The following is a 13,686-nucleotide window of genomic DNA, read 5'->3' as shown; positions in this document are numbered from 1 at the left end:
CCCATAGATGTTTTTTGTCCAGGTCCACACTTCTGATGTTCAGCTGCGCTGAACCTCATCCAGGCCTCCATCATCGCTTACATTAGTTGACACAAGCTAATTGTTTACAGGGCAGGCAAATGGGGAACAACATGAAAGAACCTTATGCAACTGCAGCTATGGGAACACAACATAAATCATCCCCCTCGGTAAAAGAGGCTGAGGATGTCTCCTTGCTTAAGCACACATTTACACATTAGCATTGTCCAAGAAATTCACACTAAATAGCTGTAAAGTATTCGTGAGATGGGGCTGTGGGTTACAGCAGCCTCTGCCCACTGCCTTCCCAGGGTGCAGGGCAGGAGGCAGAGGGCAGGGTGGGCACGCGAGAGCTGCTGGTGGGTCTCAGGGCCACTCCCAGCTCCTCAGGTGTGGGGCAGCCAAGTGTGAACCCCTGCAAGTTTGGTCTGGGCACCTCCGATTCAGAAGTGCCAACTCATACTGCAGTGGCCGGTCTGCTTCCTATTTGGGGCATAACACTCTTCCTTAGCTGTTAGGTGCCTAAAAGAAATCTGCCCTGTTGTGTCTTCTCTGGGTCATCTTCTACACCCTCAAAGTACCATGCAATCATGTCTGAGTATGAGGTTCTTCAGTTGCATATATATGAGGGAGAGGACAACATTGCTTTTGTAATATGTATGGCCTCTGAAAAGAGCAAACAAAGGAATTAGCGCCTAGCCCATACTGTGCACTGGCAGGCTTTCGGTGACAGACTGAGATGGCCATAATCTAAGACATCAGCTCTGGTATTTCAAGGGTGTCATATACAAAACTTAATCACAATGGAGGCCAAAACAGGAGAGCCCAAGTATGGTTAGAAATGACATTTTAGAAACAAAGGTTGCGATGCATGGCTTGACAATTGACAAAGGTAATTAATTATTTATTTGTGAGTTCTGAGCACACACTTCAGCTGTTATTTAAGCATGCAGTGAAGGGCAAAGCCCTGGAAAGCAGCTGAGTTAGATATTTTAATGAGTTGCAACGTACAAAGATGCCAACCCTGGATGACATTTTAGAGCAGATCGGAGAATTTGACTTCTTTCAGAAACAAACTCTCTTTGTTGTATGCCTGCTCTCTGCTACCTTTGCTCCCATTTATGTGGGGATTTTTTTCCTGGGGTTCACCCCTGAGCACCATTGCCGCAGCCTCAGGGTGGCCGAGCTGAGCCAGCGCTGTGGCTGGAGCCTGGAGGAGCAGCTGAATCACACGGTTCCCGAGTGGGGCGGCCACGGGGGCGACTTCAGCAGCCGCTGCAGGAGGTACGAGGTGGACTGGAACGCAACTGGCATCAGCTGCACTGACCCCCTCGGCAGCCTCGTGGGCAACCGGAGCACCGTCCCCCTCGGTCCCTGCCGGGACGGCTGGGTCTATGACTCCCCAGGGACCACTCTCGTGACAGAGGTAAGACACAGCTCATCCAGCAAAATCACTCTTGCCTGCACAGCTGGGAACTAGAAGTTGTTGGGTTAGTATGCTAAGTAAGCAAAGTTTTCTTTTGGTGCGCAGTCTGAACCTCACTGCTAATAAATCGTGAATATCATGACTTACTAGGGACTTAGAGCAAAGATTCATATGGAGATATAATGGGAAATGATTGCTTTTCTTGGGAAGCTAATGCTGCAAGCTTGTCATCAATCAGACAACAGCTATTCTCATAATTCCGTGTTTCAGTCACCAAGCTGAGGGTAGGACTCCACAGACCAAACCAAGGAACTGCACATTTGGGTGATAATCCACACAGAAACTCACTTACAATGAACAAGAAGCAGAGGATGGGGCTGCAGTTGTCAGATAATGAGTCAGCAGCAGCAGCAGCAGCGTTCTTTTCTTCCAACTTACAGTATCTAAACCAGATAATTTAGAAAGTGAAAAACTGCACAAACCATTACTAACAGCCATGTAGAGACCTGAAGCATAGGAAGGAACCTCAAGAGAGATCTCTTCTACTTCTACTGTCCCAAATCTCTAATAACTATAGCTAAACCATGCCTAGCAGATGTTTCTGTAACCTGTTCTTAAAAAACTCTGACGCTGGATGCTTCACAGCTTCCTTGGGCAAAGTATTCATATTCCTTTGCTTCACTATCATCACTGTTACAAAGCAACTCCTTCCCACTTTCCCTTGGGATAGATGGGTTAGGGCAGAGAAGAGCACTCCCAGCTGTCCTCTACATCAGGGAAGCCAGGGAAATGGATTTGAGCTGTTTGGTATGGCCCCAGCAAACTTGTCCAGGTTAGAAAAAGATGAAATAAGCAGCCAAGGACATTCATGCTTCCTTCTGGGCTGAAGTCTCGTTACACATGAATGAATATTTCCAGCAGCAGAGAAGTTAACGCCAGTTTGCCCTCCTCCTCTAGCTGGGTTCAGGTTGGTGACCTGTTAATTGTAAATCAAAAGCAAGTCACAGAGTACCAGCTCACTGCAGAGAAAAGTCAACCAAGCCCTGGGTGTTTTGCCAGTGCTAATGAGGAGTGGGACAGCCAGCTCTTGGCTCCCCTCCAGCAAGGCTCATGGCAGCCCCGACACCTCTCATGCCTGGCGATGCTTTTGTGCAGCGAGGTGATACATGGTTGGAGGCTTTGGCATCCAGGAAGGAAACCATGCTCCAAGTGTCCTCCAAATTTCAGGCAGATGGATGGGGAGGAGAGGGTGAGATTATTCTCAACGCCTTAATTTGTTTGTTCAGAGTTTTTCTCCCTTTCTCACTCTTCTCATGTGTCATTGTGCAATCATTTTCCAGGGTGTAACTTTTCCACAAGTTTTGGACAAGTGTTTTGGGCAAGATGTATTGCAGATGTCAGTTTAAGAGATTAAGGGGGTTCTTTTCTGGAGCCTGTTTTCTAGTTGTGTGTCATTGGTTTCCTTCCTCCTTGAACAGCCATGGTTTGCATTGAATGTTCCTGTGGTTGCCCTTGCAGTTTAACCTGGTGTGTGAGGACTCCTGGAAGCTGGACCTCTTCCAGTCATGTGTGAACGCCGGGTTTTTTATTGGTTCCGTGAGCATTGGCTACCTAGCAGACAGGTAAGCAGTATGTAGACGGGTGTGAGATGAACCGTTTTCTCTGGTTATCTGCTTTATGCATGTCACTGAATAACTTCCATGATTCAAAGGGGAAATGAATGCAACTAAAACTTGATTAAAAAGGCCCATGTGTCACTTACAAAGGGGGTGGACAGTGGTTCCTAAGCCCCTGCTTTCAAAGACTGTTGTGACCCAAGAATCCATGGAAATGCCATAGTGTTTCTCCACTTTCATAGCTTCTCAGTGGCTGCATGGGGAATTTGTATATTCACGGATGAAGAGATTTTGGGTTTGTTCACAGTGGCAAACCGCAATGTGAGCTCAAAGTTTAAGATGAAACTTTAACTCACATGCGAGCTGTTTGCCCATCTTTGTGATAAATTTGTTTCACATTAATTTTAACAGCATCCAGATGGCCATAAATCAGTTTCAAAATAGAATAGTTTTTCTCAGATACAGAAATAGAAGTTGCTCCTTCTGAAATTTTCTTTGGTTTCCCTTTTTCTAGTTGGCTCTCTATGTAGCCAGTTCTAGACCTTGTTGTCCCTCATCTCCTCTTTTCCACCACAAGTGTCATTGTGCCATGTATCTGCCCAGTAGTGTTATTTTTAGGTTAGACTCTAAACAAATTTAATGCTTTGTAGGTGATCTTCCTGGGCATGTTTATGAAATTACAGTAAAATTACAAGAGATCTGAGACTGGAATTTAAAGGGATGAGGGTAACACAGGATGAAGAATCCTTCTGTAGAGTCAGTCTGTCTTGGAGGAATGTCTTTTTTTTCTGTATTCTCAGGACATCAGAGAGCACAATGAGCAATAGCCTTTTCCTCCCGTGCTGATCAGGCCCCAGAATCATCTCTGTTGGACAGATACTGCCACCATTCCCTTCTTTTAACTTTCCCCCTCCTCCAAGGGGGAAGGTCTATGGGAAGGGGCACAGCTGTCCCTCATAGTAGTTTTGTAGTGTCACAAAATAAGGATGGGTCTGTGATTGTCCTGCTGGTCCCTGCTCCCATGTTTCATTGCGGGCAAACACATCATCAGTTAGGTCGTGTACACCACCTTTGTGTACACGTAAGTAGCTACCAGGGTCCTAGCTAATGCCAGCCTGTCCCTCCGTGTGGACAAACCTGCTTGTGAAGAAGGTCACCTTTGCACAGATTGGACAGACCACTTTCCAGTCCTCAGTAAACCATTACCTTACTACCAGTGAACCAGATCATGTTTATTTCAGGTGTTCTGCTTAAATGGATTTTACATCAGAAGATACTGATTTATCACAGTAACTCATCCTGGTCACATCTTGTGTGTAGCTACAGCTTTGGCATAAGGTTCTCTTGGGTGAAAGATATCAAATGACTACAGGAGTACTGCAAAGATCCTACATCCAGTCTTCAGTATGGGGCTGGAGTCCCCTGTCTGATTCGAAAGACAAAGGTTGACACACTTACACCAATTTTTGCTTTTCTTCACATACATTTGGAAGGATCTTGGTTTCTTTTTCATCTTGGAAATGTATGTCACACACACACACACACCATCCTCTCTTTCCCTTAAATCCAAATTCCTGTCTTCTGGCCAATCATCTAGTGAACTAGAAAGCATTCCATCCTTTTTCCCAGAACTGACACTCAGATAACAATGCACAGCTGATGGAAGCAAAGGAGGGGATATGTAGCAGCTGCTCATCCAGGCATGACAGGACATGGAGCAGCAGTAAGCAGATCCCGCGACCAGCAGAGGTGCCACTCTTCACCTCTTCAGCACAGAGGTGGATTAAGCAATCATGTTCCCTAGCAAAGGCATTTCTTGGCAGTGTATGGCTGTGCGAACCAATAGAAACTGGAGCTCCCAAACCCTCAGTCATTTATATCTGAAATGCTCTCTGTGTCAAAATACTGAAGGATCTTTTTACCATGGCTTATTATCAAGCAAAAGTATGAAAAGACATGAGGGAGTAGGATATCTTTGCTGCTAAGATAAAGCACATGCATGTCATAGTGTCGAGGGGTTTTTCTACTGCTCTGCTCACTGCTGTCCTGCCCCAGTTCACCATGGTCCCTCCGCTGCAAGCACTCAAGAGCGATACAAAATCCCATACCGAGCAAGTGTTAGGGCAAAAACAAACAAAGAGCCCTCAAATTTAGGAGAGGGACTGGGGAAAATCCTCATGAATTTTGTGTTTCCTGGATTCGAGATATTCATCTTCTTCTTGTCAGACAGCCTGAGTGCATCTGGAGTGCTGGTTTTCCTGTGCATGAGATTGCTGCAAACTGCTGTAGTCAGGACACCTCCTGAAAACGTTTCAGGTGCTTCAGGGAAGGTTTCATAAGCTTTGCAAATGTGCTTCTCTCTGAGGGATTAGACCTACTCATCTACTTGATTGGTCTCAGGGCACACATCCAGATGCTGACTTTGACATTCAAGGGCCATAGCTGTCTTGGAAATTGGCAGTCCTGTGCCCCTAGGGAGCTCCCGGGGTCAGTGCTAACATGCAGCATTGCACCTCTCCCATTCAGAGCTGGGGCACTGGGAAAGGACCTTTGCTGGAGAGGACTCTGCTCGTGGTCTGACAAGGCTCTCTTGAGCTGGACTTCAAGACAAGTCAAAAACATCTGTATGTCAGGGTCCTGACAGAAGGAAAGTTTGAGCAATGGGATCTGCTGATGTTATTGTGGAGAACAGAAGACATTTATTTTGGCTGGCATTTATTATCATGCTATTTTTGTTAGTGGACATCCACTAGTTTAATGGTTTTTATAAATCATACTTCTAACAATATTTATCTCTGTCAGATAGAAAACAAATGCCCTTCCAGCGTTCCAGTAAGCTTGTTTCTTTTGGAAACAATTTATTTCCATCAGTGAGTCACGGTGATACAAGGAATGACAAATAACAGGGATGTACAAAACCCTCTTCAAGAGCTCAATAGTCAGCCAAGATTAATGAGAAAATAGGTAAAGATCACAGTTATTGAACAAGGTCCCCACTAAAAAGCTATGAAAGCTTTGACAGATAGGCTGAAGAGCCATATCAGAGCATTTCTTGAACTCATCAGCTAAGTCATTATCCAGAAGTGAACAATAACCTGAAAACAGGACAGGAGAGTCCCCTGGGCTTCCATTGAGTTGAAAAATGTTGCAAAGGGAAGAGCAGGTACAGACTCCTACTCAAAACAAACAGAATAAGGTGACAGGGACCACCTCCAGCCTCTTCAAACCCTTTGCTCTGCCACCATGCCCTGCCAGCAGCTGAGCCTCTTTCTTCTCTTTTCTGCTCTCCCTCTGCAGGTTTGGCCGCAAGCTCTGCCTCCTGGTCACAGTCTTCATCAGCGCGGTCTCGGGGGTTCTGATGGCCTTTGCACCCAGCTACAGCTGGGCAGTGATCTTCCGCCTGGTACAGGGGCTCGTCAGCAAGGCGGGCTGGCTGACCGGCTACGTCCTCAGTTACGGCAGCTTGCAATTACATCTGGGGGGGAGGAACCCCCTGTCTAGCAGCAGGGCTGACCCCCACTGGTGCCATCCAATTTTTAAGGAATTGCATGTAACAATAGCAGGGACACTGCTATTTACTGCCAAACAGCACCTCTTTACTTGAATCCAGGTGTTTAAGACGCAAGCTTGCACCTGCTTGTAAACATAAAGGGAATAATTAGGAGGCAGCTCTGAAAACTAGGGAATGTTCATACCTGGAGAAGCGTGTGCCAAAATGAAGGAAAAGGTCTAGAGACAAGAACTAACTGAAAGCACTACGAAGATGTATAATGCTTTTCCAGGAAAGGCAGCAAGCAGGAGATGAGGGCTAACACTTGTGTTTGACAGCTTGGGTGCCAAAACAGTTTTTGCTGTGCTGTTTCAGGTGCTTGGAGGGCAGGGAGGCTCTGTTCCCAAGCCGTAAGGGAGGAGGGAGATGGAGGCAAGCAAATTCCAGCTGTCTATTTTATTTTCCCATTTTAGTTCTTAGCTAGGAGTCGGAAGAAGAAAGCACCCTTTGGCTCGCATCGATGGGTGGGGGCCTGACACCCTTGAAGGCAAGGGTAAAGTCTCCAGCTGACCAGTGGAAGAGGAAGGGTGGGGACTTGCCCTGTAATTTACACCAGGGACCCAAAACTGCTCCACTTTCCTATCTAAACCCACACCCGCACGCCGTGACGCAAGGGCACAGATAAGCACAGAGGCTCCATGTGGTTTTAGCTGGCAGGAGTTACATTCCCCCAGCTCTCCAAACCAATTTATTTTTGCTCATACAACTGACCTTTGCAGTTGCAGAATTTGTTGGCCCAAACTACCGGAGGGCAGCGGGCATCACTTACCAGCTTGCCTTCACGCTGGGACTCCTCATCCTCACCGCCCTGGCTTACGCGCTTCCACACTGGAGGTGGCTCCAGCTCACAGTCACACTGCCCAATTTCTTCTTCTTGCTCTATTATTGGTAAGTGCCCGCTCCTACAGCTCCCAGCAACACCAAGCCACATCGACAAAACCAGGGGATTGAAGCTGAGAGCTGAAGCTTCTCTGTAGGGATTGGCCATAGTGCTACATGTAGGATTTCCAAGACAACATCAGATGAGATCTGGCATTTTTCTTGCCCATGGGTTTAGTCTGAATCACCTAAGAGCAAGATTACCTGCAACACATTGCAATGCTTCTGTGTTTAGAGTCCTTGCCACCCATTAAAAAATAAGAAGTCATTATTTCTTGAACAGTATGTGAGCTGCTGTGAGAAGTGAGTTTTTCTAATCATCGATTAAATTTGTTTGGGTTTTTTAATGCAATCAACAGGCTTTTGTTGACTATTTATAAAAAAAATGAGTAAAAATGCTCCCTAGAAAATTCTATAACTACATCAGGGAACAGATTTGGGAGGGTTTTTTCCTTTGGTCTTTTTATGAAAGGTTATTTTTAACATGGAAGATCAGGTTTACAGCTGTTCTTCTTTATACCCACAGATTATTAGTCATTTCTAAAACATGTCAAAAGAATTTTATCAGAGTAATATTTCCAAACTATAATAAACTGGGTTTAGCCTTAAATATATATATATATATATATATATTAAAAATCAGGCTGCGTTGTCACTCAAGTGGAGCACAAATCCGAGTACAATCACTGACAGCCACAGCTACCACTGAGTTCTGTACAACCCATGGATATTCAGTACACCTTAGGATCCTAGCCTGAGAAACTCGATTCTGTTTTCATTTTCTGTGTACCACTGACATACATTTTCTTTCCCTGTAGCTGTCATGCTTATATGTGTTGCAGGTGTCTGCCCGAGTCTCCCAGGTGGCTAATAGCTCAAAAGCAAAATGACAAAGCTATGGAAGTTATTAAACACATCGCCAAGGGAAATAAGAAGAAGTTACCTCTCTCTTTCCAGGTGACTGCACTGCATTTGCTGCATGTGTGCAAACAATGTTTTGGATTTAGGACTGTTTTGTGTTTAGAGTAGGGAGCAGCTTGGTGACAAAAAGCACTGCAGTTCCCTAAAGCAAAGGCAAGTGAGTTTTCTTCAGTTTGACTGCCTAGAACCCTCACAGAGCGTATTTGGGAAAAGAGGCTCGCAAAACCAGCCAGAAGACAAGAAAAACTCTTCCTTTAAGTATCAATCAAAAATAAACTCACCAAATCTTATGACTAAAAATCCCAGAACACCTTTACTCATTATTTGTTACATGCTGCTCCATACCATGCAATAGCCTCATACACATGGCTACACAGATATGAAGACTGGTTATATAAATTTTCACGCTTCCTTTTCTCAAAACACTCTGGAGAAGCTATTTTGCCCCCAGTCACTTAACTGGCAAATGAAAACCCCCATCCTCCCATTAATCCGGAAGAAAATATTCATTGTAGTGCTTCCCACCCTCTCCCCTGCCTACTGTAATCTCTTGTTCTGTCGCTTGTGCTCCCAGAATCTCAGCTCCGAAGATGAAGATGGAGAAAAGCCAAAACCTTCATTTCTAGACCTGGTCAGGACACCTCAGATCAGAAAACACACGTTTATTTTGATGTACAGTTGGTAAGGGAAGGCTTTTGCAGCCCAAATGGAGGTGTGTGATTTGGTGCCCTAAATCGTCAACAATGATGTAAGCCTGTTTTGCTCCTAACCAACTGCAAATCTCAGCTCTTTGCATAAAACAAAGGGTTTGACTTCATTCACATCCTGTTCTCTACCCAGGTTCACAAGCTCCGTCCTCTACCAGGGGCTCATCATGCACATGGGAATAGCCGCTGGGAACATGTACCTGGATTTCCTCTATTCTGCTCTCGTCGAGTTCCCAGCTGCCTTCATCCTCATGCTAACACTGGATCGTGTTGGCCATCGCTACCCCTGGGCTGTGGCAAATGTGATGGCAGGTGGTGCTTGCCTCAGCACAGCGTTAGTCCCAGACAGTGAGTCACGCAAACCTCCTCCGTCAATGAATTCTCTCCCTGTCTCTTGGTTATTGCCCTGGAAAATAGAAAACAATGCCTGCTAACCTGGCCCATGTCAGTACTGTGTTCCAATGAAGGCAAAACCATAAAAGCTAATTTACGTCCCACCATCAGCGTTTATACCAGTTAATGAGAGGCTGGAGAAATGGGGTGAACTAAATTTCTGAAATGGCATCAAATTAGATGGCAGGTCTGCATGTGCTAGATCATGAAGCATGCTGTGTTAAGTCCCCAGTTTTTGTCTGGCCTAAAATTTGGATCTGAATGCACACTTCAGCGTTTTCACCCAAAACTCCCATGTTTTCTGTTTCTAAAAAGGAAAAATGTATGGGCGCACACATACACTTAAACACCATATGGGTACAGTAAGTGCTTTCTGCCATCCACAGTGCTGCTGGCATGAATGTAGGTTGTTGAGCAACCACAGTGACAGAAACTTTGCTTTTGTTTATCTAAGGGTTCACTCCAAGGCCACAGTCTCAAAGCAATGTGTCCCTTAAGGGCCACTGAATGAAACATCTTACCTTTTTCTTTATGGCATACAGCTAGACTGGAACTACACACATAGAAGTGCCAAACAGCTGTCAGTCATGTGGGACAAGGACAAAGGACAAAGCCACAAAATGTTATGGAAAAATGTCATAGGGAAAAAACCCAAGGTGTCCAGACAATGGAAACTTATTTTAATGGGCAACTGGGGAGTGCAGGGGCTATGCAAGGACTACGCTGGGCTTTGCTGGGGGAGCCCAGGGGTGGGAGTCCTGTGGCCCCACAGCTGCTGCCTGTGCCAGGGCAAAGGGAGCGGCAGCGCCCGGGTGAGCACCTTGCCCCAGGGACAGGTATGGCCAGTGAGGATGCTGCTGCCAGCCTGGCTCAGCCATGCCAGCAGGCTTGGCAGCAGCAGCCACCAGCAGAGACCCCAGCCTTCCCGGCTTGCTTGCCCACGGCAGCACCACCAGCCCTGAGCTGAGCCACCTTCAAAGCCCATAGCCCCAAGTCTGACCCTGCAGAACAGGCTTGTTTTACACCCAGGCAGGCCCTGCGGGGGTGATGGGGTGAGCAGAGCCCCAGCAGGGAGGCAGGGACCGGCCCAGGCACCTACAGCTGCAATTGCTGCAAACCACAGGCAGCAGTGCCTGGCGTCTCAGCTCTGGAGGCGCTTTGTTGGCAGGGCTTGCCAGCAGCTATGGGCCAGTAAAATACTGCCCTGGGCTTGATGCATCCCTCAGCTGCTAAATGAGGGAGAAACTCCATGCCCCAAGTATGCTAATAGTTGAAACATCTGAAGCCACCATCCAGGGTCAGTTTGGGGTCTACAAGCCCATGTGGCACACAGGTATCTTAGACTGATTCTGGCTTCAGGGCTGGGATATTCATTTATTTGCAGCTGACAGCTATAGCCCCAGGTGTGAAAGCAATTGTAAAGCACACACTGAGAGACAGGGAAGCAAAACAAACTTGTCCCAGCCTGAAAGCAATCGGAAGCCTCTGTGCAAAAGTATGGAGTATCTTGCTGGTAGCAGACTTCAACTACCAAACAATACAGTTGCCCTCTTTAGTTTTATTGCAAGCAAGAAATGGTGTCTTGTGTAAACTTTTGGTTAATGCACTGGATAACCCAAACTACTTTGTATCATTGACTTCTCTCTGTGACAGAAAACTAGCAAAGTCAAGTCTTGGTTATTTGACTGAGTCACAAGACAATTGCATTATAAATTCTTTATTGAGTGAAATAGAACATCATCATGTACTGTCCACTTGAGCTTTCATGATAGCAAACTTACTGTTTCCTTAAATTAAATATTTAATGCTGCTTTATGTCAAGAGCAGAAAAAAACCCGCAGTTTTGTATTCCAACCTTAACGAGCACAATGTCATTACAGCTCTTTATTGGCTTAAAATGACAGCAGCTTGCTTGGGCAGGATGGGAATTACCATGTGCTATGAAATTATTTGCTTGGTAAATCCTGAGCTGTATCCAACATTTCTCAGGTAAGTGCACCATCTTCTGTTGGCTGGTAAAAGCACGGGGTGTTTCTCTGGGAAAGACTGCAAGAGGCCAGCTCAAGGCTGTGGATGCAGCTGAGGAGCCTGTGGCTCGTGCACTGACCTGCAAAAAGAGTTCGCGTGTATAAAACACACCTTGCAAAGGTGGAGGAGAGCTGCTGGGTGGTACAGCAGAAACTCGCCCCCTTCCCTGCTTCTGAGCCCAGCACTGAGGCAGGAGGTTTCTGAGGGGATGTGTGAGAAACCTTCCCAAACATCCTCCAGGCTTCCCTTCCAGTGCAGTTCAGTGAACCAGGAGAAGTCAAATGCTCATTCACACCTCTGCTCCAATACAGGGCTAGTCTTCATGTCTTGTCTCATCTAACTTGCTCCTTTCCTCACCCATTTCACCTTGTCATATTTCTCCATGGGAGAATGCTCTACCTGTGCTCTCTTTTGACTGTGTTCACCACGATGGGGGCCAGGCCTTTCTAAGCACCTTCCTAAGCCCCAGGAGGTTACCTGTCTTCTCCTCCCTGAGACCCACAGCACATCCCTCCTCCCACCAGCTGCAAATTCACTTGGACAGGGCGCTGACCCACTCACCCTGGCAGCAGGGCTGGGCAAACCTTTTGTGCATCCTGCCGTGGCACTGGGGTGCAGAGCTGGACGAGGCACTCCCAGGCATAGTCAGTGACGTGTGTGCACACGTGCGTACATGTGTGTGCGCATGTGTGCAAGTGCTTTGCAGGAACCTGGGAGTCCTCGTCTGCTCATCCATGTGCGACCTCGGTGGGATAGTAACACCCTTCCTTGTGTACAGGCTAGCAGAGCTCTGGCACGAACTGCCCCTGGTCATCTTTGGTAAGAGAGCTGCAAGACAGGTCGGCTGGCCACAGCCTAGAAGCGTGAGTTTTGTGATCTATTTCCCACCTTTAAAAAAAGAAATGTGGAGAGCTGTATATACATGTGCACACACATGTAAGGTGCATCTTGGTAGGTCTGTTTCATCTGGAAGTTGGAGCAAGGTCACCCCTTAGCCCTATCTGCAGTGAAGGGGATCCCATGGTTTCGGGACAGCTCTTTCAAGCTTTGTCTTCCTCCTGCGGAGCTCTTCCCAAGGCAGGAATGTCTTTGGGTTCTGCTGCTCTCATCCACAGTGTGGTCACAGGACCTGCAGTGCGAGCAGGATGGCCTCTTGTCTCCCTACACAAAAGTCACTCTCCACCTCTTGCTGGCACCTCAGGGGGCCCAGTGTGTCGAGGATCCCATGGCAATTTAGGATGGCAAAGCAGCAGAACAGCCTGTTAAGGCTGCTATCCTAAAATAAAAGGCTGCCTTGAATGTCTGGTGCTGCACGGGTTCAAATCGCTGTGCCTGCATGCACCATCTGCCCTGAGCATGGTCATAGGAGGATCCAAAACTAGTCAGAAGGTGAAACTGGCCAGGTGGGCTGGTAGCAACCTGTTGCGTATGTCCTAATCCAGCCAAAAGTGGGGATGACAGCTAGCTAGCATCACCCCGATCCCATGACAGCTAGGCAACCAGAGCCAAAACCTGTATCCTTTGCATTGCGTGCACAAAGCAAGGGAGCCAGACCACCCTTGAGTCTAGGGCCCAGGATTGCTTGCCAGGCCTCAGATGCACCTCAGAATTGTCAGCAATTACTCTGAAAAATGAGAATCGTGTAGATGAAAAGCCAAGAGTTATTACCACTTTGAGGAGTCCTTATTCAATCATCGAGGCAGCTGTGTCTCACTGGGAATTAGTGACTTGGAATTAAACTCAGGTATGACCATTGCATTGCCTTTGTGATCCTGAGCCTTGCTCTGTGTTGGCAGCTGTGATTGCTTTAATCGATGGCTGTTTGGTTTTGCTCCTACCTGAGACGAAGGGAAAGACTCTGCCTGAGACCATTGAAGATGCTGAAAATCTGCACAGGTATGGTAGCATTAAGTATCCTTCTGCAGAGCAGAGCAACTCCACTTTACATCTGCAAAATCTGCTAAAAAAACCCCCAACATTTATTATACATCTCTGAGAACCTGTTGGGTTTTGTTGTAGACATATACAGTGGATGGCTGGTGGGTAAGACCTCCAGGAGCAATATCAGGCTCTGGGCTCTCCTGTGTGATCTGACAGGAATCCACTAACACCTTAGTGGGAGCCAAACAGTAAGAGAAAGTGTGGAGG

At 46.8% G+C, this 13,686-nt stretch overlaps 1 protein-coding gene and 1 long non-coding RNA gene across 2 annotated transcripts; one reads left to right on the top strand and one right to left on the bottom strand.

Moving 5' to 3' along the window:
• Positions 1 to 1,033: 1,033 nt before the first annotated feature.
• Positions 1,034 to 13,558, top strand: LOC119150411 (solute carrier family 22 member 2-like). Its single transcript, XM_037392936.1, has 10 exons — positions 1,034 to 1,444; positions 2,963 to 3,066; positions 6,358 to 6,512; positions 7,330 to 7,498; positions 8,332 to 8,446; positions 8,985 to 9,091; positions 9,251 to 9,465; positions 11,391 to 11,499; positions 12,245 to 12,357; positions 13,335 to 13,558. The coding sequence occupies exons 1-10, from the start codon at positions 1,034 to 1,036 to the stop codon at positions 13,532 to 13,534; spliced, it is 1,698 nt and encodes a 565-aa protein (XP_037248833.1). The 3' UTR covers positions 13,535 to 13,558.
• LOC119150412 lies at positions 6,500 to 9,402 on the bottom strand. Its single transcript, XR_005105054.1, has 3 exons — positions 9,318 to 9,402; positions 7,380 to 7,693; positions 6,500 to 6,696 (listed from the first exon to the last, which is right to left on the bottom strand). It is a non-coding gene; the product is annotated as an uncharacterized LOC119150412 (long non-coding RNA).
• Positions 13,559 to 13,686: the final 128 nt, after the last annotated feature.

This window comes from Falco rusticolus, chromosome 6, assembly GCF_015220075.1.
Source record: "Falco rusticolus isolate bFalRus1 chromosome 6, bFalRus1.pri, whole genome shotgun sequence".
In the NCBI taxonomy this organism is placed as follows: domain Eukaryota; kingdom Metazoa; phylum Chordata; class Aves; order Falconiformes; family Falconidae; genus Falco; species Falco rusticolus.
This window is presented reverse-complemented; position numbering and strand designations above follow the sequence as displayed.